The sequence below is a fragment of the Lontra canadensis genome, unplaced genomic scaffold, assembly GCF_010015895.1.
Source record: "Lontra canadensis isolate GAN:19392208 unplaced genomic scaffold, GSC_riverotter_1.0 scaffold3, whole genome shotgun sequence".
Classification (NCBI taxonomy): Eukaryota; Metazoa; Chordata; class Mammalia; order Carnivora; family Mustelidae; genus Lontra; species Lontra canadensis.
In genome coordinates, this window is record NW_022630997.1 from 47,685,658 (window position 1) to 47,712,807 (window position 27,150).

Below are 27,150 nucleotides of genomic sequence, written 5' to 3' on the forward strand. Positions count from 1 at the left end.
AATACATAAGCTATTGTTAAGCTCTCTTGAATTAGTTTTCTTTAAGATGAACTTTTACTTTATATTAATAATTTTAGATTTCCAGAAATGTTGTAAAGATAGTATGGAGAATACTCATCTACCTTTCTTCTGGTTTCTTCTGTTGTTAATATCTTACATTTGCTACTTCTGAACAAACATTGATGTATTACTATTAACTTAACTACAGATTTTATTTGGATTTCACCAATTTTTTTATGAATGCCTTCTTTCTGTTCCAGGAGCCAGTCCAGGATACCACATTGCCTTTAGTTGTCATGTCTCCCCTATCTCCTTTGGTTTGTGCAGTTTATCAATCTCCTTCTTTTTCATGACCTTATCATGAAGGAGGAATATTGTCCAGGTATCATGCAGGATGTTCCCCAGTCTGGTTTTGCTTGTTGTTTTTCCCGTGATTAGATTGGGGTTGTGGACTTTTGGAGAGAAGAGCAGAGAGGTGAAGTGCTGCTCTTGTCACAGCGTGTCAGGGCTGCCTGATACCCACATGACATCACTGATGATGTTGACCTTTATCACTTGGCTAATGTAGTGTTTACCAGGTTTTTCCATGGTATTTTGAGCTAATTTTGATCAGCTATCACTTATATCAGACTTTCTCTTCCCTGTCTTCCCACTGTTTGGAATGCTTTTCATTTATATTTACTGCAAATGTCATATTCAGAAATATCTTTTCTGACCACCCAAGCTAAAGCAGTCTCTATGACATTTCACTTTTATGTTTTCTTCACAGCATTTATCATTGCCTGAAATTGTCTTGTGTATTTGTTTACTTAGTTTATTCTTTGTTGATAGTCCCCCACCCCCTCAAACAAGAACATAAGCTTCAGGAGAACAGGATCCTTGTAGGATTCACATCTGTACACTTGGTGTCTAGCACAGGGCTAGCATATACTAAATGCTCAATAACTATTTTTTTGAATAAATGTCAAAGAAAGAAAGACCCAGGATTAAATTATTAGTATTTCTGAAAAAAAGGTGGAAAATAGCTGAATGGTAGGAGGTTCAATTTAATATTCTTAACTGAATCAGTCTAGTTTTAATGAAAAGGTTAAATGCAGTCATAAACATCTATGGAAATAAGTAATCAACATCCTTGTAATTCAGGCTCTCTTATAATGCACTTAATAATGTGAATGTCAGAGTATTTTTCTGACTTATAAGCAAGATATGACTGACAAATATAAGATCTACTTAGTTATTATACATCTGCGCCATTGTGACCTTTATTTGCTAATTGGCTCAGCTTTCCTATTGTAGAACTTTTTAACAGAATTTGAAGGAGTGTAGAAATAATTGATGCCCTTGATTTTAACTTATACCTGACTTCTTAGTGTCTATTATCTTTTCATTTATATTGACAGAAAAATGGAGCTTTTTTGTATAAATCTTTCTTTTATAACCCATGGTAAGGAAGCTCTCTTTTTATGTGTTTCCTTAGGACTTAAAATCTCCAAATCAGAGGGATGAAATTGCAGGGGCCCGGGCCTCACTGAAGGAGAAGTCCCCACTCTTGCATTCAATTTGCTCAGCTTGTTTGGAACATTCTGATGTTGCTTCCCTCCAAGCCAGCAAGGACACAGTTTGTGAAGAAATTCACAATGCCCTCAGTGTAATTTCAAATGCTTCACAAGGCATCCAGAATATGCTTGCCCCACCAGAACCTAAGGCAGCAACACTAGGAAGTGCCCTTGATGAGCTTGAGGTAAGTGGAGAGAAAGATAAAATGTGATTTGCTGTGTCTCAATATGAAAATAAACAGATATGGGTTTTCAGATTGGAGTGTAGACTGTGAGTAAATAAAAATCCAATTACTTTATCAGTCTCCATCATTGCCTTGTGTCTCCCAATAAAATGATTAGCAGGAAAATATTCTATCAGTAGACTTGATTCCTTTACACTTCTCCCAAGGAAGTCAATGAATTTAAAGTGGGATTGTTGATTACACTGAAGTGATGATTTTAGTTTACATCAATCAATTTATGAAATATAGGATTTATCCATTCCACAAATACTTATCATTGGCTATGTTCTTTATGCTTGGGATCAAATTGAGTACTGCTCCCATGAAGCTTATGTTCTCAAAGAAGAATAGAGGCAAAAAAACAAAAGCAATGGACATCATAGATAAGTAAATTGTACAGAATATTACATTGAGAAGGCAAGATGACTTGGAGGTTTGAAAGAGATTAGATAATTGGGCAGATGGGGATCTAGGATGAAGGTTTGAAATCATGTCCCGCTGTTTAAGGGACAGCACAGAAACCAGGGTGCCTGAGTGGGGAGAGTTAAGGGGATAGGTCAGAGCTGAATTGAGGAGACCCAATAGGGACAGGTTATGGAGGACTCTGTGGACTTTTAGGGGCTCTGGCTTTTACTTCAAGTTAAATGGGATTTATTGTAAGGTACTAAGCAGAGGTATGACACTTGAGTCTTAAAAGGACTATATCAGTTGCCTGTAGCATATAGACTGAAGGGGAACAAAAAGAGAAGCTGAAAAACCAGGCAGAAAGCTATTATGGTAATATATGTTCCATTCTTATATTTTATGTTCATCACCTCATTCCACCTCACAGTTTAGTTTGGACCAGGGTGGCATCACTGAATATTAAGGCTAAATTTTGTAAGTGAAACCAACTGGATTTGACAGAACAGATGTCAGATGTGAGAGAAAGGAGTCATGGCTGACCTTGCAGGCTGGGTCATCCAAAACACACACTGAACAGAGTTTGGGATACAGAGTGTTGTTATGTATTAGTATGTGAGAAGGGAAGAGGAAGGGAGCAGGATTGAGCCAAAGAAGTCTACCTGTAAGCCAGATCCACAAAGCCTAGATCAGTCAGCAGAGAGCTCTAGAAGGAGGAGTCCCCTCTAGTGTACCTTGTCAAGCAGAAATAGCCAGGCTTTTTTTCTTTCCTCTTTTTTTTTCCTTTGCCTCTGTCAGTCACTGGGCGCAGGTCATCCTGCCGTGGGAAGGCTATATGATGTCCAGGGATAGGGAAGAAGGAGCAGCCCCTTGCAACTGAGGAACTGACCACTGGGGGCCATCTGCTGGCCTCAGTCCCCACAGCTGAGCAGTAAGTCCTACTTGGAAGGGAGATATGGACAGTACACCTCTGTGTCTACCAGAGATAATGACAAGGTTTTTTGTTTTTGTTTTTTTGTTTTTTCTTTAGCAACTGCATGGATAGTTTTCATCAACCATGATAGGGAACACTGTGGGTGAAGCTAGTTTTGAGAGGGAGATCAGAAACTCAATTTTCAACATGTTGAGTTTGAGATATTTATCAGACATTCAAGTTTGATGTCAAAGATAATTAGCTATACAAGTCAGACATGCAGTTTAATGGGAAGCAAGGTAGAGTAATACTTAAAGATAAGGGTTTTAGATCTCTTTATGTTGGGGTTCCTATCTCAGCTGTGGCACTTGTTAGGAAAGTTATTTAATTCTCAGTTTTCTTACCACTAAAATGGGAATAATAATAGGGCCTACTATGTGTTGTCAGAATCAGTAAATTAATAGTACAGGTAAAATGCTTAAAACAGTGACTGGCACATAATAAGTGCTCGATAAATTTTAGCTCTCCTTATCATGAGTGGAGACGACTATTTGGAGGCAAATTCTTCTCTAATGAAATCAATGCAATTCAATTACTGAAGTTTTCCTAGTAATGTAAAAAGTAAACTAAGCACATATAATTCCAATATTGTTCATAACATTATTTTACTTTCATGATAAACTTAGCATGAAAAATCTAATTCATTTAAATTTATAACCTTTATGTTTTTCTTTTAGCTACATGTCTTTAAACAGATGCCTTTATTTCTAATCAACATTATTAAATTCCTCATTATCAGTACCTGTGCAAAAATTTGTTAAGTTCCTAATTATTAGCACCTATGTGAAAACTCTAGAAACTAAATAAGGTAGATGATTAGTGGTGACTCTTGAATGGTACCCATAATAAGATTGAAAACTCTTTGTAGGCAAGATTGTGTTTCTTAGTAATTTTATACCAGTGATACTAGCAGAAGTTAGGTCCCCCATATTAGTATGTAACATTTCTTGATAGCTAAACAGTTAACATAAATGTATGACTTAATTATTACAGCATCCTTATAAGATAAATACTTTTGTTTTGCAGAATAAAACAAAATAAAACTGAGACTTAGATAAGTTATATAACTTGCTCAAATCAGAAGCCTAGTGAGTGGTAGTATCCAGGAAGTGATCTAGTCTGATTCCAGAAAGTATTTCTAAGTTCTGTGCTATATTGAATTCTCACAGATACTACTTAATGTGCTTTTTTATGCTAAGATTCTTAGTGTATGTGAACCATCAGAGAAATTATAAATGTAACCAAGCACCTGGGTCATTTAAATAGAGCTAGTCTGTATTTGGAGAGTAGCTAATACGGTGAGGTAAAATTTGTTAAAATGGATGGATAGAATTGTATATAACATTTTTCATAGTACTAAACAGAATTATGTCAGGAGTAAGATGTCCAGTTTATCCCAGACACTCACTCTATATTCTTGGAATTATAGAAGAAAACAGATGATTTCCAAATTTTGGGACTTCTGTCTTACTTTAATTGAAAGTGGCTGCTACAGGCAAGATAAGGCAGTGGTTAGAGAGAAGGAGAAAATGTGTGTGTGTGTGTGTGTGTGTGTGTGTGTGTGTAGCACTGACAGGAGTGGGAATAGGTATAGTGATGGTGCCTTCCCTTTTTCAAGATAAGTGGCTGACTCACTTCTGAACAAGGCAAGAGGGAGTCCCAAAGATATTTCCTAGAAATCTTAATGCTGTCTTAACAACCTTTGAAATCAGTTCTCAGTTAAAGCTAAGGCTGCTCAAACCAGTACAAAATATATATAAGATATCTGAGTTACAAATAGGTGCTGAGGCTGTCTGAACTAGATAAAGCAGAATTTATTGAGCATTTAGCTTTTTAAAATGGTTTTGTAAATTAAATGGTTGCATTTTTCTTTATTTACAGGAAGCTGTGTTGGTAAAAGATCCAAAATAACCTTTGCTCTGTCTTGCTTCTGCAAATATAATACTATGAAATAAACTGATGTAGTAAATACTCTGTTGGGAGTAAGTCTCATTAAATGTTTATAGTGTGGAAATGTATCAGAGTGCTTATTCAACAACTACCATGCTGAAGCTTTGTTAAATCTTTCATTCTGGCTCATGGCTGGTTGTGGGTATGGAATCCGAGATTTATTGGTAAAGGAGAAAATAGAACTTGAATTAGAACACTATGCAAGCTAAAGGGGTTGATTCATTGGAGAGCCTAATGTGAATTATAGGGCATTCTTTTGCATTTGTGACTGAATGAGAGTTGCGAAGAGTCAAATTATAGATTAACAGAATTTTGAAAATACTTTTAAGCAAGAAACTTTGCCAGTGAAAATTGCTTTGAAACTCCAAGTCCATTAAGACATATTTTCTCTTGTGCAGTAGGATAAAGTAGCTTTTATAATCATGGTCTGTAAGAATTATCCAGATCCTCATGTGATAAAGATGATAATAACAAGGGTATTTTGGGTTTTTTTTTAGTATTTTTTCATTTTCAAAGAACTATCATATTTATTTTCTTATTTTTAGGTATTCATTTCTGTATCATCATTCACATATTTCTTTATTCCCTATTTTTTGTTGTATTTCCAACACCTAGAACGATGCTCTATACATAGTAAGTGCAAGGTGATTATCATTGAATTGAAAGAAGGAAGCAAGAAGGAGGGAAGAAAGGAAAGCATGCAGGTAGCAATGCTGTATGTCATTTTGTGATTTGGATTGAAGAGCATTTTCCCTTTACTCCTTTTTTCCCCTTTCCTTTCTCCAGTTGGTAGTGTATGTACTCGGGGTATATTGCTCTACTTAACTTTTAACTGGGACATGAATTTAGTGAGGTAACTACTAGAAACATATCTAAGTGATAGGCTACTTAGATTTTTTTCTGTGATAAGAGAAAAATTTTTTATTCTTAGTAGTTATTTAGCCTAATTTCTATCCTTAGGTTAGATTCCCTGCAACTGCCAAGATCTGCTGTCTTTATTAAGAGTAATAATTTTGAGGAATGTTTTTACCTGAAGGAGAAAACAGGACGATCCTGAGTAGCATTTCGTAGCTAAAGAAAAAATAGGCATCACTGATGACTAAAAGCACTATAATATGATTTCTTTTTAAAAAGTCTTGATTTCTTGGGGCGCCTGAGTGGCTCAGTGGGTTAAGCCTCTGCCTTCGGCTCAGGTCATGATCTCAGGGTCTTGGGATCGAGTCCCGCATCGGGCTCTCTGCTCAGCGGAGAACCTGCTTCCTCCTCTGTCTCTCTCTCTGCCTGCCTCTCTGCCTGCTTGTGATCTCTCTCTGTGAAATAAATAAATAAAATCTTTAAAAAAAAAAAAATAAAAAAAAATAAAAAGTCTTGATTTCTAGAAATATAGTGAACCAGAAGAACTAAAAGTGATACATAAAGTATTTTTAAATGCATGGGTAATATGATAGGTAAATTAGGGAAATTCAGTTGAGGTCAGCCAGATACAAAGAGCAGACATCCAGACTAGCAAGCCAGCAACAGCACTGTGCTGGCGGATGTGAGAATTTCTTTTCCATTATGGCCTGTAGCTTGAATTTTGAAAGACCATGAACTGAGGACAAAAAGCAAAGCTTATATTCTGGCCCCTGGAAAGTCACATGAGAGCCTTTGCATGAAGCTGAGGATCCTTTAATTTCACCATCTTATTGAATGAACAAGAAAAACACTTTCCTATAGCAGGAGATAGGAAAACTTGGCTGGCTTAACTTTGGCTCTGGGCATCTCAGAAAAAAGAGTACAAAATACCTTGGAGATTTTTTTTTTTAAGATTTATTTATTTACTTTAGAGTGTGCGCACACCAAGAGTGGAGTGAGGGGAAATGCAGAGGGAGGAGAGGGAGAGGGAGTGTAGCAGACTTTTTTTTTGCTTTTGTTTCCTTGCCTGAGAAGAGATATCCATAAATATGTTGTTAAAGCCAATGCCAACTACTGCTTATATTTTCTTTTAGGACTTTTATGGTTTTACATCTCCCATTTAAGTCTTCAATCCATTTTGAGTTTGTGTATGGTATAAGAAAGTGGTCCAGTGTCACTCTTTTGCATTTAGCTGTCCAGTTTTCCCATCACCATTTATTGAAGAGATGATCTTTTCCTGTATTATATTCTTGCCTCCTTTGTCACAGGTTAATTGACCATATAGGTGTGGATTTATTTCTAGGCTATTTATATCATTCTATTGATCTGTGTATCTATTTTTTGCCAGTACCACTGTTTTGATTAGTGTAGCTTTGTAGTATATTTTGAAATCTGGGATAGTAGAACCTCCAGCTTTGTTCTTTCTCAAGATTGCTTTGGTTATGTGAGGCCTCTTGTGGTTCCCTACAAATTTTAGTAATATTTGTTCTAGTTCTGTGAAAGATACTATTAGTATTTTGATAGGGATTACATTGAATCTGTAGATTGCTTTGGGTAATATGGACATTTTAACAATATTCTTCCAATCCATGAACACGGAATATCTTCTCATTTGTTTGTATCATCTTCACTTTCTTTCATTAATGCTGTATAGTTTTCAGAGTATAGGTTTTTTTTTTTTTTCTAAAGATTTTATTTATTTATTTGAGAGAGATCACAAGTAGGCAGAGAAACAAGTAGAGAGAGAGGAGGAAGCAGGCTCCCTGCTGGGCAGAGAGCCCAATGCGGGGCTCAACCCCAGGACCCTGGGATCATGACCTGAGCCGAAGGCAGAGGCTTTAACCCACTGAGCCACCCAGTCGTCTCCCAGAGTATAGGTTTTTCACCTCCTTTGTTAAGTTTAGTCTTAGGTATTTTATTCTTTTTGGTGTATTTCTATATGGGATTTTTAAAAAAAAATTATGTTTCTGCTACTTTGTTAGTGTATAGAAATGCAATGCGTTTCTATTAATTTTGTATCCTGCAACTTTACTGAATTCATTTATTAGTTCTAATAGTTTTTTTGTTGGAGTCTTTAGAGTTTTCTATACAGGGTATCTGAAATAGTGACAGTTTCTGAACGTTATCTGAAATAGTGACAGTTTTGCTTCTTCTTTATCAATTTGGATGTCTTTTATTATTACTTTTTCTTATCTGATTACTATGGCTTGGACTTCCAGTTTTGTATTGAATACAAGTGGTTAGATTGGCCATTCTTGTCTTGTTCCTGATTTTAGAGGAAGTTTTCAGTTTTTTTTCCCATTGAGTGTGGTATTAGCTTTAGGCTTTCCATTTATGGTCTTTATTATGTTGATATATGTTTCCTTTGAGTCCAGTTTATTGAGAGTTTTAATCGTGAATGGATGTTGTACTTTGCTGAATGCTTTTTTTGTAACTATTGAAATGAACTCATGGTTTTTATCCTTCTTCTAGTTAATATGATGTATCACACTGATTGATTTATGAATATTGACCCACTCTTCCATCCCTGGAATCAAACTCATGTGGTCCTGGTAAATGATCATTTTAATGTGCTGTTGAATTCCATTTAATATTTTGTTGAGGATTTTTGCACCTATGTTTATCAGAGACTTTTTAGTAGTGTCTTTTGTTTTTTTGTAGTATCTTTGTTTGGTTTTGGTGCCACAGTAGTACTGGCCTCATAGAATAATTCTGGAACTTTTTCTTCCTCTCCTATTTTTTGGTATAGCTTGAGTAACAAATAGTATTAATTCTTCTTTAAATGTTTGAGGAAGTTTACTTGTGAAGCTGTCTAGTCCTAGACTTTTGTTTATTGAGAGTCTTTTGACTACTGATTCAATTTCATTACTATTAATTGGTCTGTTCAAGTTTTCTATTTTCTTGATTTTGTTTTAGAAGATTGTATTTCTAGGAATTTACTCATTTGTTCCAGGTCATCCAATATGTTGGCATATAATTTTCCATAATATTCTCTTAAAATTCTTTGTAGTTCTGTAATGGCATTTGTTATTTCTCCTCCTTTACTTCTGATTTTATTTGATTCCTGCCTCTTCTTGTTGAGTTCGACTAAAGGTTTATTTATTTTTCAAAGACACAGCTCTTGGTTTAATTAATCCTTTATATTGTTTTTGTAGTCTGTAGTTCCCTTATTTCCATTCTAATCTTTATTTTTTCCTGTTTTCATCTGCTATGTTTGGGCTTTGTTCTTATTTTTTTATTTTTTTTTTTAGTTACTATAGATATAAGGCTAAGGTGTTTACTTGACATTTTTCTTGTTTCTTGAGGTAAGCCTGTATCACTAAGATTCCCTCTTAGAACTCCTTTTGTTGTGTCTCAAAGATTTTGGGTCATTGTGTTCTAATTTTCATTTGTCTCCATGTATTTTTTACTTCCTTTTTTATTTTTTCATTGATGCCTAAGTTGTATAGTAGCTACCATTGTTGTTTAGCCTCCACAGGTTTGTAGTTTTCTTTTTTTTTTTTCCGTTTCTTTCCTTGTAATTGATTTTAATTTTCTAAAATTTTTAAAAGGTTTTATTTAAGTTCCAGTTAGTTAACATATAGTGTAATATTAGTTTCAGGTGTACAATATTCACTTCCATACAATACCTGGTGCTCATCATTGCAAGTGAACATTTTAGTCCTTATGACCTACTTAACCCATCTCCCCATTCACCTCCCCTTTGATAACCATCAGTTACCAAACTACTCTTAACATTAGTGAAGAGTCTGTTTCTTGGTTTGCCTCTCTCTCTCTCTCTCTCTCTCTTTTTTTCCTTTGTTTGTTTTATTTCTTAAATTCTCACTATGAATGAAATCATATGGAAGTTGTCTTTTTGGCTGACTTATTTCACTTAGCATAATACTCTAGCTCCATCCATGTCTTTGCAAATGCCAAGATTTTATTCTACTTTTTTATGATGGAGTATTATTCCATTGTATATATACCTCTTCTTTATCTATTCATCGGTCAATGGACACTTGGACTGCTGCCATGATTTGTTTATTGTAGACAATGCTTCTACAAAAATCAAGGTGCATATATTCCTTTGAAGTAAAATTTTTGTATTTTTTGGATAAATATCTGGTGGTACAATTGTTAGATTGATGGGTAGTTCTAGTTTTAACTTTTTGAGGAATCTTCATACTGTTTTCCAAAGTGGTGGCACCAGTTTGCATTCCCACCAGCAATGCAAGAGGGTTCCCCTTTCTCTACATCCTTGCTAGCACCTACTGTTTCTTGTTGACTTTAGCCATCGTGACAGGTGTGAGGTGTTACCTCATTGTAGTTTTGATTTGTATTTCCCTAATGATGAGTGATGTTGAGCATCTTTTTATCTGTTGGCCACCTGTATATCTTCTTTGGTAAAATGTTCACTCTTCTGTCCATTTTTAAATTGGATTATTCACTTTTGGGTTGTTGAGTTTTGAAAGTTCTTTATATGTTTTCAATACCGGTCCTTTATCAGATATGTCATTTCCAAATATCTTCTCCTATTTTGTAGGTTGCCTTTTAGTTTTGTTGATTGTTTCCTTCACTGTCCAGTAGCTTTTTATTTTGATGAAATACCAATAGGTCTTTTTGCTTTTGTTTCACTTGCCTCAGGAGACATAGCTAGAAGGAAATTGCTGCAGCCGATGTCAAAGAGGTCACAGCTTGTACACTCTTCTAGGATTTTGTGGTTGCAGGTCTCACATTTAAGTCTTTCATCCATTTTGAATTTATTTTTGTGTTTGGTGTAAGAAAGTGGTCCAGTTTCATTCTTTTCCATGTTGCTGTCCAGTTTTCCCAGCACCATTTGTTGAAGAGACTTTTTCCCATTGGATATTCCTTCCTGCTTTGTCAAAGATTAATTGACCATATATTTGTGGGGTCATTTCTGGGTTTTGTATTCTGTTTTATTGCTCTATATATCTATTTTTGTACCTGGTCCATACTGTTTTGACCACTATAGTTTTGTAATATAACTTCAAGTCCAGAATTGTGATGGCTCCAACTTTACTTTTCCTTTTTAAGGTTGCCTTGGCTGTTTGGTGTGTTTTGTGGTTCCATGCAAATTTTAGGATTTTTTTTTCTAGCTCTGTGAAAAATGCTGGTAGTATTTTGATAGGGATTGCATTAAATGTGTAGATTGCTTTGTGACAAAACCAGTAAGATACCTAGGAATAATCCCAACCAAAGAGGTTAAAGAATTGTAATCTGAAATCTATAAAACATTTATGAAAGGAATTGAAGATGACACAAAAAAATGGAAAAACATTCCATGCTCATGGATTGGAGGAACAAATATTAAAATGTCTATACTACACTTTTAATACAATTAATTTCTAGTTTCGTACCACTGTGGTCTGAAAAGATGCTAAATACATTTTAAATCTTCTTAAATTTATTGAGACTTGTTTTGTGGCCTAAAATGTGATCTGTTCTGGAAAAAGTTCTGTGTGCCTTTGAAAAGAATGTATATTCTGCTGTTTTGGGCTAGAATGTTATGTGTTTCTTTTAGGTTCATCTGGTCTGATATGCCATTCAAGGCCACTATTTCTTTAATAATTATCTGACTGTATGATGTAAGTGGGGGTGTTAAAATCTCCTACTCTTTTTTAATTTAAATTTAATTAGCCAATATATAGTACATCATTAGTTTTGGATATAGTGTTCAAAAGTTCATCAGTTGTGTATAACACCCAGTGCTTATTGTATCACATTCCCTCCTTAATGCCCATTACCCAATTACCCCATTACCCCACCCACCTCCTCTCCAGCAACCCTGAGTTTGTTTCCTATAGTAAGAGTCTCTCATGGTTTTTCTCCCTCTCTGATGACTTTCCATTCAGTTTTCCTTCCCTTCCCCTATGATCCTCTGCACTGTTTCTTATATTCCACATATGAATGAAACCATATGATAATTGTCTTTCTCTGATGAACTAATTTCACTCAGCATAATACCCTCCAGTTCCAACCATGTTAATGTAAATGGTAAGTATTCATTCTTTCTGATGGCCTAATAATATTCCATTGTATGTATACACTATATCTTTATCCATTCATCTGTCAATGGATGTTTCTGCTCTTTCCCACAGTTTGGCTATTGTGGACATTGCTGCTATAAACATTGGGGTACAGGTGCCTTTAGATCAGTCTCTTACTATTTTTGTATTCCTGTCAATTTCTTCCTATAGGTCTTGCCCTAGGTATTTAGGAGCTCCTATGTTGGGTGCATAGACATTTATAATTGTTGTATCCTCTTATTGGATTGATCCCTTTATCACTGTGTAATGCCCTTTTTTGTCTTTTTTACAGTCTTTCTTTTAAAGTCTACATTGTGTGATATAAGTAGTGCAGGGTTTTTTTATTGCCTCCATTTGCATGGAATATCATTTTCCACCCCTCACTTTCAGCTTGTATGTGTCCTTAGGTCTGAAGTAAGTTTCTTACAGGCATTATATAGATGGGTCTCATTTTTTACCCATTTAATCACCCTGTGTCTTTTAATTGGAGCATTTAGTCCATTTACATTTAAGTAATTATTGATAGGTATGTACCTATTGTCATTTTATTAATTATTTTCTGGTTGTTTTTGTAGTTCTTCTCTATTTCTTTCTTCTTCTCTTGCTCTCTTCCCTTGTGGTTTGATGACTTTAGTGTGATGCTTGGATTCCTTTCTTTCCATTTTTTAAAAAAAATTATTATAGGTTTTTAATTTGTTGTTACACTGGATTCATATATAAGATTCTATCTGTATAGCAGTCTATTTTAAGTTGATGTTTGCTTTAGTTCAGGCACATTCCTAAAGCACCAGATTTTTATGCTGTTCTCCATGTTTTATGTATATGATGTCATGTTTTATATCTTTTTATTTTGTGTATCACTTGACTAATTTTTATATAATAATTGGTTTTACTACTTTCGTGTTTTAACTTCCATACTGACTTTATATGTGATTAATATACTACCTTTGCTGTATGTTTGCTTTTACCTGGGAAATTGTTTTCTTTCTTTTATTTTTCTTTCCTTATAAGTAGTTATGGCCTTTCCTTGCCACTTTTCAAGTGTTCCCTTTAATATTTTTTGTGAGGTTGGTTTAGTGATCATGAAGTTATTTAACTTTTGCTTGGAAAGCTTTACATTTCCTTCAGTTCTGAATGATAACGTTGCTGGGTAGAGTGTTCTTGTTTGTGGGATTTTTTTTTCCTTTCAGCACTTTGCATGTATCATGCCATTCTCTTCTGGCCTGCAAAGTTTGTGGTGAAAAATCAGCTGATATCTCATAAGTTTTCCTTGTATGTAACTGTTTTCTTTTCTCTTGCTGCTTTTATAATTCTTTCATTATTAGTTTTTACCATTTTAATTATTATGATTATTAATTATTATGCTTATTGTTATTATTTATTGTTATGTTTAATTATTATTTTTGGACCCAGGTATCTATTTCTTTCTCCAGATTAGGGAAATTTTCAAATAGTGTTTCCTCAAATACATTTTCTATCCCCTTCTCTCTCTATCTCCTTTTTGGATCCCCCTATAATACAAATGTTATTATGCTTGATATGCCAGAGTTCCCTTAACCTAATCTAAAGAATACCAAAAATGATGAGTGAGAGAGACCCACACCAGGAAACAATATAACCAAATTGCCAAAAAATAATGACAAAAAGAAATTTGAAAGCAACAAGAGAATTAACAGGAACCTCGCTGACCAAAAGGGAATGTGATGATACATTCAAATTTCTCAAAGAAAAAGAAATACAAATCAAGAATATTATACCTGCCAAACTTGTCCTTCAAAAGTGAAGAGAGGATAAAGGCTTTCTCAAAAATGAAAGGGCTCATTATCAGTAGCTCTACCTGCTGGAAATGCTAAAGGGAGTTCTTCAAATTGAGATGACTGGACTCTAAGCAACATAAGAGATAAGAAAATATGAAACTCATTGGAAAAGGTAATTATATGGACAGACAGAACACTGTTATTACTTTAATGGTGGTGAGTAAATAATTTTTAATTTTTATATTAATGTTAAAAGACAATATATTCAAAATAACTAATAAAATTATGTTAATGGATACACAATATAAGAGGATGTACATTGTAACTTCAGAAGGTATAATGGGAAGGTGGAATAGAAGTTTAGTTTTTTGTATTCAATTAATGTTTAATTCTTAACAGTTTAAATTAGACTGTTATAAGATGTGTTATATAAACCTCATGGTGATCACAAAGAAAAAACTTGTAGATACATAAAAGTTAAAGAGAAAGAAATTAGGGCATACTACCACAAAAAGTCTTTAAATAAAGGAAAACAGCAAGAGAGGAAGAAAGGGACAAAGAAATTATGAAACAATCATATAAGAACATATTCACAGTTGTAAGTCTTTACCTGGTAATAATTACTTTAAATGTAAATGGATTAAATTCTTCAATGAAAAGACATAGAGTGGCTAAATAGATAAAGAACCAAGTTCTAACTATAAACCATCTATGAGAAACTCACTTTGGTTTTCATAATATGCATTGCTAGAAGTGAAGGGATGGGGAAAAAAATATTCCATGAAATAGTAACTAAGACAGTGGCTATACATATATCAGAGAAAATAGAACTTAAATTAAAAACTATTTCTAGAGTCAAAGGAGGTCATTATATATAGATAATAGTGTCAGTTCAATAGGAAGTTATAATGGTTATAAATATATGTGCACCCAGCATCAGAGTTCCTGAATATATAAAACAAATATTTACTGATCTGAAGGGAGAAATTGACAGCAATAGAATAAGAGTAGGTGACATTAATAGCTCGCTTTTAATAATGGGTAGTACATTCTGAGAGACAATGAAGAAACAGTGGACTTGAACAACATTATAGACAGATAGACCTAATAGACATATATAGAACCTTCTACTCAACAGCAGGAAACTATGTACATGATAAGCAAACAAAACAAGTCTTAATAACTATAAGAAATTTGAAATCATATGATGTCTCTTTTCTATCTTCAGTGGTATGAAACTAGAAATCAGTAACAGCAGGAAAATGGGAAAATTCACAAATAGGTGAAAACTAAACAATGCACTTATGAACAACCTCATAGCTGATATCATAATCAATGAGGAAAAACTTAAATCTTTTCCTCTAAGATCCAGTACAAGGGAAGGATGCCTGTTCTTACTACTTACACTCAACATAGTACTTGTAGTTCCAGCCAAAACAATTAAACAAGAAAAAAAAAGTAAAGGTATTTGTAAATTGGAAAGGAAGAAATAAAACTCTCTCTGCTGGCAAGATTACATGATCATGTAGAAAACCCTAAAGATACAACAACAAAAAACCTGTTAGAAATAAAATAAACAAATTCAGTAAAGTTGCAGGATACAAAATCAATATAGAAAAACGTTGGTTGTATTTCTAAACACTAATAATGAGCTATCTTAAAAACAGTTTAAGAGAACAATCCCATTTATGATAGTAACAAAAAATTTGAATACTTATGAATAAACCAAAGAGTTAAAAGACTTGCACATTGGAAACTGTAAAGCACTGCTGAAGAAAATTAAAGAGGATACAGAAATTGTAAAACATCTCATTTTTATGGATTGAAAGACTCATTGTTGTTAAAATGTACATGCTACTCAAAGTATCTACGAGGTTCAATACCAACACTGTGAATATCTCAATGGCATTCTTCACATAAATAGAAAAAAAATGATAAAATTCATATGGAACCACAAAGACTCCCAAAACAATCTTGAGAAAAAAAGAACAAAGTTGAAGGCATTACACTTCCTGATTACAGAGCTAAAGTAATTAAAGCAGTATGATACTGGCATGAAAAACATACAGATAGACTGATGGAACAGAATAGATCACCCAGAAATAAATTCAAACCTTTATGGTCAACTGATTCTTGAGACGGGTACTAAGAATACAGAATGAGGAAAAGTGTAGTCTCTTTGATGTTAAAATAATAAGAAGTGAGAGATGTCCTAGCTGATTTCTCAAATATAGTTGGTACAAGTCAATGGATTCACCCTTTTAAATCCCGAGAGCATAGCTACTAACCTTGAATTTTTTATACCATGGAACTATATTTCAAGAACAAAGATGAAGACATTTTTATACAACTGTGAAGTTGTGTAGTTTGTCAACAACTTCACTGAAAAAATTATGGAAGAGAATGAAAAAAGTTACAATACAAGTATTTGTAAGGAGAAGAAATAAATATATGGGGTTACTTCTGCTCAAATATTAACTTTTATAAAGGATTAATATTTATGTATACTTAGTATAATTAAAAGTACAGAATTAATCTTCCTGGCTATAATAGCATATAGTTAAGTAAAAATGAAATAAAAGTTAAACGTTCTAGGATTTTATTATTTTTTGGAAGAAAGATAAAGGTATTGATTTACTTTAGACACTCCAAGGAAGCATGTTAAAACATCTACAGTAATTACTGAGAAATGTGTAACAATATACAGCATAACTTAAAAATGTGGAGAAGGGACAAATAGGATGAGAAAATATGAAACTTGGTCTATCCAAAAGAAGAAACAAGTGGAGAGAAAAAAACCCTAGGAAAAATAAGGGACAAATAGAAAATATGATGATAAAATGAATCCAGATATATCTGTAATAAATAATTATTATTTATAATAATAATAAATATACACTAAAATCTATACTCTTCAAAGCACTAATACTTAGAGCTTAGAATAGAAACCAAAATCTAGGTATATGTTGTTTATAAGAAGCTCACCTAAAGTAAAGACAGGGGAAGTTTGAATGTCAAAGGATGAAAAAAACATCCAAGAATTCCTAACCAGAGCATGCTGATATAGCTATATTTTTTCAAAAGGAATTGCTAATGATGATTACTATCTAGTGATAAAAGTTTAATTAATCAAGACATTGTAACATGTACTTTCAAGGACACATGGAAAATGAACAAAAATGACCTGGGATTTTCAAAGAACTAGTATCTTCAAGCCACCTAGAATTATATTTAGGTAATAAGTGAAATTACTCTACTATTTGGAATCTTTTTTGAAAAGCACATTTGTGTAACTACTGGATCAAAGAATAAATCATAATTGAATAAAAAAATATTTATAGCTGGAAAATAATGAAAATAATGCAATTTGAGAGCTATAACTAAAGGGAGTACTAAGAGGGAAGTTTATCAACTAAAATACATTAGGAAATAACAAAAGCTGAAAATTAATAAAAACTATTCATATTTATATTCCTCACTATCTAGCACAGAAACATATTATTTCTACTTCAAGTTTGAAAGAAAACAATATAAGAAAACTAGAAGGAATAAAATAATAAAGATAAGAGTAGAAATTAATTAAATCACAAAGATACTATTGTGAAGATCAACAAAGCCAAAAGTGTGTTTTTTGCAAAGACTAATAAAATTGTCAAATTGTTGGTCTAATATACTAGAAAGAATGATTGATTTGAAACCAGCATGTAAGAGCGAAAAAGCATAGCCATGGAGAATATATTAAATTTTCTAAAAACTGTAATATTGGGAGAATATTAATGAACACATTTATACTGATAAAAAAGAAAAATTGGAAAAGTTCCTATTAAAATATGACTTACTGGAGCCCTGGGTGTTCAGCCTATCAAGCGCCAGCTCTTGATTTCAGCTCAAGTTATGATGTCAGGGTCTTGGATTTGAGCCCCTCGTGGGGTTCTGCTTTCATGGGAGAGTCAGCTTCAGGATTCTCTCTCCCCCTCTGCCTTTCTCCCCTTCTAAAATAAATAAATACATCTTAAAAAAATATAACTTACCAAAACCAACTCAGGAATAGATAATATAAATTAAAGAATTAAGTTGAATTCGTAGTTAATACTTTTTACTCAGAACAAACACTAGGCCCAGATACATTAACACAGGGGTATTACAAACCCTTCTGGGAATATGTCAGTATATTCCTTTTTTTTTTTTTTTAGCTTTTAATTTTAATTTTATTTGTTTTTTATTAATATACAACATATTATTTGTTTCAGGGTATGTCAGTATATTCTTATTTAACTTCCTAAAAATGGCGAAAGAAGTATCGGCTTTTCAATTCATTACGTGAAGCTGGTGGAACCAATACCAGCACTGCACAGGCCACATAGGAAAGGAATTCACATGCCAATCTAAGGATGCAAAAATCTTAAAATGTGAGCGAACTGTTTAGCAATAAAGAATTCATTATGACAAACTCTACCTCTGAAACTAATAATATACTATATGTTAATTAATTGAATTTAAGTAAATAAAAACAAAACAAAAAAATTCATATGACAAAGTTGAATTAATTCTAGGAAAGTGATGTTAGTTCAACATTAGAACACTGATGTTATTTACCATAGAGAAAAACAGAGGACAGAGAAAACATTGGAAAAATTCAATATAATTTAAAACTTTAACAAGCTAGGAACAGAAGTGAATTTTCTTAACTTGATAAGGGTTTCCATAAAATTCTACAGTAAACTTAGCAATTACATTTGAGTTATTATAACATTCCTCTTAAAATTAGGAATGAGACTTAATGATGAATAAAAATGAATAAATTATGGCAATACACATTGACATGAATAACAAATCATAAAGGTTTTATAAAACAAGCAATGTAAAAATCTGTACTTTTTTTCATTTATATCAAGGTTGAGACATGTTGAGACATGCAACACTAAATCATATATATATTTTTTAGTGGTACAAACATATCTGGTAAGCTGTTAAGAGAAGGGCGGGTATAATTAATGCAAAGTTTAGGGGCAGAGGGGGTGAGGAGAGAGGGTATGTAGTAACATCAGGAGATTTAAAGCTATGAGCATGTTCTTTTTCTTAAGCTGGGATTTTAACAGAGATTATTATTATTATTATTATTGTTAATATTATCTTTAGTGTGTTATATATGAAGTAATTATTAAAATTTAATAAAATATATTAAAATGGGATAAATATGAACATATGTGATGTTGCAATGTTCTCTTTAAATTTAGTAGATTTTGTTAAATCTAGTTTTGCATGAGGTATTGTGCTGGGTATTGGCTTATTAGTAGCACCTTACATTTGCAGTATTTAGTGTGTTTATCTGCATATTATATTATTAGGGCCAGATTACCCTCTATTTGTTAACAGGTCAAGAACTCTTATGTGTTTTATAGAGCAGCAAATTATTCTTCTGTCAAGATGTATTACCTCGTTCAAGGTCAAATAGATGGGAATTAGAAGAGTTAAAACTCGAACTCATTTCTCATGAACCCCCCCCCAATACTTATCCTTTCCAAATAATAGCTCAAGAGCTATAGGGTAGTCAGTGTTGGAATATAATAGGTCTTGAGTTTAATACACTTATTTGTTTATGTACCTGCCTTTCCATACTAGATGAATTCTATGAGTAGAGGAATGGTGTCTTATTCATATTTATATTTTCCATTGCCCACCCCAGTGCCAGGTACATAGTAATTGTTTAATAAATATTTGTTGAAAAGATATGAATTGCTGGCATTTGAGAACCTGATGAAAGACTTTAATACATCTAATATATCATCTATTTTGATGATTTAAAGTGGAAAGGAATGAGTTCATTATAAATAAAATATTTGGATAATAATGATTGCCAGACCTTGCTTGCTCTTGGCCTCTTGGGACTATTAGATACATGTTATACGTGGTATTATAGAGAATTTTCAACTTCTATGATTTCATAAACCTGATGTCAAGCTTAGAAAAAGGTTTTAGGTGGCCAGATATAATAATGATTTTTATTTCTTTTCTCCAAAAGTTGGAGAGGCTGAAATTGAAATGCAGAGCAGAGCTTTAAAACAAATTCTTATGAAGTATTTGTATTACTCAATCAGTTAATCATCAATATTTATTAAGTAACTGTTCTTTATTCCCATGTTGTCATATGCTTCATGAAACTAGAAAAGAAGTAAAAAAAAATTGTCTCCAATTCTAAGATTGCATACCTGTTTAGGGAATGAGAATAACATAAACAAAATATTAGAGTCCAACACAGTATTGCTCCTCCAAATCCTCAGTTATATGCTATCAGTTGGTTTCTCTGGGAAGATGACTCTGGGATGGAATTTAGTGCTACTTAATGTTAGTTTAATGTTAATTAGGGAGTGCTCCAGTGAAAAATATGAACAAGATATAGCATGGAGGAAAAATAATTTCTGAGGATTAATTTTGCTATTCTTTTAGATCTTGAGTACATTTACTTAGTTTATTTTTAGTCTTCCTTATTTTTTTCCTTCCTTGCTTCAAAATAAATTTATTCACAGTGTCAGTTTTCTTCTGGGCATCTTATATTTGAGATGAAATACATTTCTTTCTCTTTTTTCAAAATAAACATCTATATCTATCAATCATCTATCTACATACCTTTTTTTTTTTTTTGCCTAAGACGTTCAGAAAGCTGTTTTAAAAATTTTTAAAGTGGCTTTTGTTTTTGTCATTCTTTTAAATTAATATCTAGTTTCACTGAATTTTGGTCAAAAATACTGGTTTTATTTTGTAAAATTTTTGGAATTTTTTTGAAACTTGTAAATTTCTTTATGGCTTAATTTATGGTTTTGTGAAAGTTGCACATATATTTGAAAAAAAAGTGCATTCTCTCTTTGCTCAATAGGCCATTCTAAAAAATCCATTACCTTAATTGTAATAAATTATCTGCATTCTTTCTCTTATTTTCTACATCACATGTTTGAGAGAGGTGTCTTGAATTTTCCCATATTACAGCAGAATTCCATTTTCTCCTTGTATTTCTAGTGACATTTCCCCCCATATATTTAGAAACTTATTTATTGGCTTCAGAAATATACTTGACTATTGTGACTTCCTGATGGATTATACCTTTTATCCTTATGAAATGTTTCTCTTTGTCTGTTTCATAGTGTCTTTTCTGAATTCTATTTTTCTGGTATTAATATTGATATTCATGGCTTTCTTTCTATTAATGTTTTTCTGGTATATCCTTGATATTAATTTTATTCATTTATTATTAAATTACCCAATTTCACAAAGAATGCATGAATTTATTCTTGTAAAATAATCATACAATTACAGAAATGTGTAAAGGAGTTGTTAGGGTTCTTTTTTATTCCACCTTCATTCTATTCTTATTGCCACTCTTAAGGACTTTGTGTATATTTTCCAGACCCTTTTCCAGGCAGAGGAATTTTTTTTTTCTCTTGTTATTTATTTATTTTCTTTTCTGAAACTCCTGTTAAGATGGATGTTGGCCTGTCTGGGTGAATCTCCTGGCTTTTAATTTTATTTCTCATACTTTGCATATTCTTGCCATCTTTCCTTTTGGCGGAATTCTTTGTTTCTTTATTACTAATTTCGTTATTAGGTGTGTGTTCTGCTGTTTGAGTCTTCAGTTTTGTAATTTTTATAACCATTATACCATTTTTAGTTTTCAAGAGCATCTATGGTTTTATTGTGGCTATTCTTTTTGTAACTATGGTAGATGATTAAATCTCTTTGAGGATATTAATTATATTAATTATATTTTCTTAATAGTTTAGTACTTCTCCTTGTTGAGTTTGAGGCCTCTCTTTAATTCTCTTGGTATTTCTCAAATGTTTGGCAATTAACCCCTTACAAAAGGATCACTTTGGGTGCTAATAAGAGTGAAGATTTCTGTTCCCATTTTAGATCTACTGTGATGTTGGGTTCATGAATATTTTTCAAGAAACAAGTTTCCCAGGCACACCAAATGTTGAGAACTGTCAGTCTAGATTGTATAGTACCAGTAGCTGCAATGAACTTTACATCTTAGTTAATTTAAATATCAGTGTAATTTCCGTGTAGTCATCGTAAGGTCCTTATTATAGTAACGTTAGATCAAGTTGTTATATTGGAGGAAGGAGAGTAAGAAGATACAGAGGCTCCTTTAGATAAAAAAAAGTGGTTTATCTTTCCAGAATAGGAACTTCTTGTCCTTTGTGGTGGACATTGCCTGGATTCCCCAGTCAAAAATCCCACTCTGAGTTTTAAAGTTACAGCTCCCACAGGTTGTCTTATGCTGAAGTCCATGGGGATCCATTTTTGGAATACAGGGTGGCTGTGGATTGGATGGGCAAAAAATACATCTTTACTTTTAAAGATCTGGATCTGAAATTTAATGTTTCGTTTAATTATTATTATTAATAATAATAGGTGACAATCCATAGTAGTTGGCAATACCTAAGACTTTGTCACAAGTAGAATCCCAGGTATTTTCAGGGGTGCCTGGATGGCCAAGCTATTTGAGCTTCTGACTCTTGCTTTTGGCTCAGGTCATGATCTCATGGGATGGAGCCTGGTGTTCGGCTCTGTGCTCAGTGGGGAGGCTTCTTGAGATTCTCCTTCTCCTTTTTGTGCCGTTCCTTTCTATTCCTCCCCCCTTTTGTGCTCTCTCTCTCAAATAAATAAATAAATAAATAAATAAATATTTTTTAAAAAGGAATTCAGATATATTCATACCATGTTACAGGTATACAAAATATCATTTATGTGTGTCATTACCTCTAAATTATGGGAGTTAATAGGTCCAGTGCTAGGTCTCGTTGTTTCATGTGTTAATATGATAAATTTAATAATATTTTTATAACTGTCAATGTAATTAATTTCCTTTTAAGCCTATCTTTGATTTTCTGCATTACAATCATTGTTTTGAGAAGAGATTTTAATTTTCACCAGATTGACAGTGGAATCCTGCACGCAATAAAGGTTAAGAAGCTCTGTACTTGGACTTCAGTCTGGGTCAGTTGCTGAGTCAGTTTTTTCTGAGAACGCAATATTGGCTAAATTCTTCTGTCCTTTAATTACTTAGTAGATGATATGTTCAATTCCTAAAACCTCTGATTCTAGAATACTACTGGAGTCTTAATTTTTTTTTTAAGGCTTTTCCCTCCTAAATGCTTTTTTTTTTTTTTTACTTTTATCATTAGCCTTTTCTTTCCTTTCTTCCTCTCTCCCTTCTTTACCCTTCACGTCTTATACTTTCCCTCATTATCCTGTCTTAATTTGTTCTTTTCATTTTTTATTGAGAGGCTAATACACAGGCGCATTTACGTTTAAACAATATAATGATTTCTAGTGTGTTTTGGGGAAATAACATTAAAAACAAAATCTGCTAACCCAGAAAATTTCTACAGAGGTAAAAGAGAAAGACAAATTTTAGTATGGAATAAACATTAAACCAGAATGTGATACCAATAATCATGGGCAAACCATTAAAGAGGCTGCAGATACGAAGAAAAATCTCACCATGTTGTATAGATAAGCAGATACCAACCCATTATATACATGTTCTCAAGATAAACAATAACTGGTCCTCAAATAAGAGGATTTGATAGTACCATTTACATACATAGTTCATCCTAAATTAACCAGATAATTAGAATGATAGTCCGTGTTAGCTAATTACCTTTATCCATAGGAAAATTAAACTTCGTATTTCTTTATGACAAGAAACTGGATTGTGACATGAGCCAGGTCCCCACAGAAATTAGTCTTCTACTTTTCCACAAAAACTGGGAGGTAGACATGCTATCTTCTTTGATGATTACACAGGAGATAGCTCCCAGGTCCTTGAGAGAGACATTCCTGGGTTGAAAAGCCAGCAGATTAGATTTTTAAAAAGATTTTATTTATTTATTTGTGGGAGAGAGAGGGAGAGACAGAGTGAAAGTGTGCATCCATGAATGGGGTGGGGGCAGAGAGTGAGAGAAGGGAGAACCAGATTCTGGGCAGAGGAGCCTGATGCTGGATGTGGGGTCTGATGCCATGATCCTGGGATCATGTCCAGAGCTGAAGGCAGACACTCAACCACTGAGCCACCCAGATGCCCTGCTTATTTGGATTTTAAAAAGATTTGTATACATTTCAAAGGGATAGAGAAAAAAATACAGCAAATTTTCTAAAGTAAATGATGAAAGAAAAGGGTGGGAGGAGTTTCTCATTGCCCCAAGGAAATTATTTTTCATTTTTGGATTTATATTTATCTTTACTTTACCCCCAGAAATAAGCATTTTTTTTTTAAAAAAAGCATTCTTTGTGTATTATTCCAGAAGTGTCTCTGTATATGTGAGTGTGGGTATAACTAAAGGATAAATTCCTGTCATATTAATTCTTCTATAAATGTTTGTTGAATCAGAAACATCCCAGGCTCTGTTCTCAAGGCTCTTCATAATCTAATTTAACAAGAAGAAATCAGGGAAAGCTTTCTGGAAAGAGAACTGAACTGCAGCTTAAAAATGGTTAGAGGGGTACCTGGGTGGCTCAGTTTGTTAAGCATCTGACTTTGGCTCAGGTCATGATTTTAGGAGAAAAGGGTCCTGGAATTGGGCTCCACAGTGGGCTCCCTGCTCAGCGGGGAGTTTCCTTGTCCCTCTTCCCCTCCCCCTGCTCGTGCTCTTTCTCAAAAAAATAAGTAAATTCTTAAAAAAAAAAGAATGGGGAGAATTGTGATAGGATAATTAATGGCTTTTCAGTTATTTAAAGGGTTTTACAAACTTCAAAGCCTAAACAAATATAAAGATTTGCAATTTGAGTGTGTATATGGGGACTCTTTTATAAGACATTTTACCAGCAAGAGAGTCCTTATCTTTTTTACGTAGACTGGCAGAAAGCCTCCATACAGGAACACAACATTAAGGATGAATAGCAGAATGGAATTGAAGTTAGTCTTACTTGGGACTGTTATGTGAGTTTGATTAGTCAGTAAATCAGTGTATTTTGTTTAGTTCAAGAGCTTATAAATTCAGCTTTCTTATTAGCAGCAATTAAGACATTTTCTACTACTTACCTGGGGGGAAATAAGTACTTTTAGGTCTAAGAGATTTGCCTTAAAATGTCTTTTTAGTAAAAGCTTGTTTCTTTCTTAGGGAAATCACATTCCTAAGCTCATATCCTTCTTTTTTAAAGAGAGGGCTAATAGTAGTGCTCCTTTTCTACAGTAATGAAATTAGAATTTCCAGCCCACATTCCTAAACACTATACTGTAGTGTCTATAGCAAGAAAATAGTAGACAGTATGGCTTGGAAACCAACTCTGAAGGAACCACAATGAATACCAAGCTAAGAAATTTGGACTTTATTAAGTAAGGTATGTTTGATTAGGAAAGGGAGAGAATCAAATAGATGTAGCAAGATTAATCAGCCATGAGGTTCAGATTATTTTGCAGGGCTACATGGATGGAGTCAAGAAGAATCAAGAGATTAACATTTCTAGTAAGAGGTAATAAGGACTAAAACTAGATTGGCTGAAATGTGAAAGGGAAGGGATATATAGAAAGAAGGAAGAATTGACAGTTGTAGTAACTCTGAAGATTGAGGAAGAAGTGTCCCAGGGTGGCTTAGATATCAAATGGATCTATGCTTGGAGGAATGGTGTCTTCATACCCTCAATAGAAGGATGAACTGAGTTGGGAGAAGGAAGATATCATATGAAGCAAGAAAGACAGTCAAAAAGAAATTTTTATAAGCTTCTGAGTATTCAACTATATTTTTTGGAATTAGCATTGGGAGAAATTACTTGAACACAAGTATATATGGGATGTGAACTGAAATAAGCAATTTATCATTTTCATAACTGTTCCTTCAAGAATATTAGTTAAATTTATTCCAAGTCCAGAAGGTTCTCTATGGTTCCCTTTTCTGATGAGATCAGGCACATTCAGGTTGGTATGGCCATGGACTGTGGTCCCCTTTTCTTATAACTGTAGATACAATTAGCAATCAGATTATCAGAAAGTCTTTGGAATGTTATATTTACCATGTAAAGTGATCAGTTATGTTTTCTTTGTTTCTGCCACATATAGCAATCTTTCTCTCTGGCATGGTCAAACTGTTGGACAAAATACTTTGGTCAAAATGGATTCCTGCTTATTTGAGAAATGTCCTGACAATAAGCTGCAATCAAGAAATAAGGAGAATAGTTATTAATTTATCTTTCACTTTTAAAAAAATTAGCAAAACATAATTTTATAGGTGTTTGGTCTTGTGAATCTCAACTTAATTTAAAGGAATCTGTTTTTGCTCTTGTTAAAGGATGGGGAGTGGAAAATTTTAGACTTTGGTATTAGGACATGGTTTGATGAAATTTGGTTAATGGTGTGGGTCCCAGTAGAGTGCCATGCTTTGCTCTTTAGGATGTTGATTACTGCTTTATTATAGAGAGGATTGTACAGTGGCCATGCTTTTGCTAGAGTTTGGCACCTATAGCATTTGTTAGTAGCAGGTATGTTTACTACTAAGTTCAAGATTTAGGGTTGCCTAAGTCTAGCCATGGATATTATTTACAAGCTTTATTTGCACATTTTAGTGTTGATAGTAGATTTGGAAAGACAAGAAAAGTGGCAGGCAATTATATTTTGAAACCTCATTAAACTTTATGCCGTGAGTAGAATTTCAAAGCTTGTTTTCTGAGAACAGTTGAAAAGGAACAAAGTCTTTGTAAGTTCTACACAAACTTTTTGTTGAAGATACTATTGATTGTGAAGAAAATATTGCCAACATATTAGTTTTTCTAGTAAGTATGCTTAATGCTTTAAAAAAATGGCAAAAATATTTCATGTTTTCTTTGACAATCTGGGGTTGTCTTTATAATCATACAGCCTGTGCAATTGCATAGGATTCTGCAGTTAGAAGGATCTCATGTTTAGTTTCATGATCTGAAGTTGTAATCTTGAAATTCTGAATACATTTTGAGCAAAGAGTCTTGAATTTTAATTTTGCATTGAGCCCCCCAAATTATTTGGCTGGTCCTGCCTAACTAAATTTGGTTGCTTTCAGATTGATTTGTAGTCTAATTAATTCCTTTCACCGGATCTCAGATCACTTTTAACATGTGAAATCCAAGATAGAATTGTAATTAAAGTGAAGCCCCCTAATTTAGATTGATTGCTGACATCTAAGCAGTCTGGATTAAGTGCAAGTCACAAAATCTCGGTTTTGTTAGCCAAAAATGACCACTTGAGGTTACATGAATAATTTAGCAGGCAAAATCCAAAAGAACAAAGACCAAAAGCCCCACAGCAAAGGAAAGAAAAAAAGGAAAGCAATGAATAGACATGAAGTGCCTGCCAACACTAACTCCTCTCCATGCCTACTATAAGCCATTCAATTGGCA

The 27,150-nt window shown here is 33.4% G+C and overlaps 1 protein-coding gene across 5 annotated transcripts in view; it reads left to right on the forward strand.

The window, feature by feature from the left end:
- The window catches only part of CTNNA3 (catenin alpha 3), a 1,751,355-nt gene that overhangs the window by 441,070 nt on the left and 1,283,135 nt on the right, over window positions 1–27,150 (forward strand). For all 5 annotated transcript variants that reach the window (XM_032842041.1, XM_032842013.1, XM_032842050.1 and 2 more), the window contains exon 6: window positions 1,478–1,741. In XM_032842041.1, the coding sequence (XP_032697932.1) occupies window positions 1,478–1,741 (264 nt within the window). The remainder of the gene's footprint in view (window positions 1–1,477; window positions 1,742–27,150) is intronic.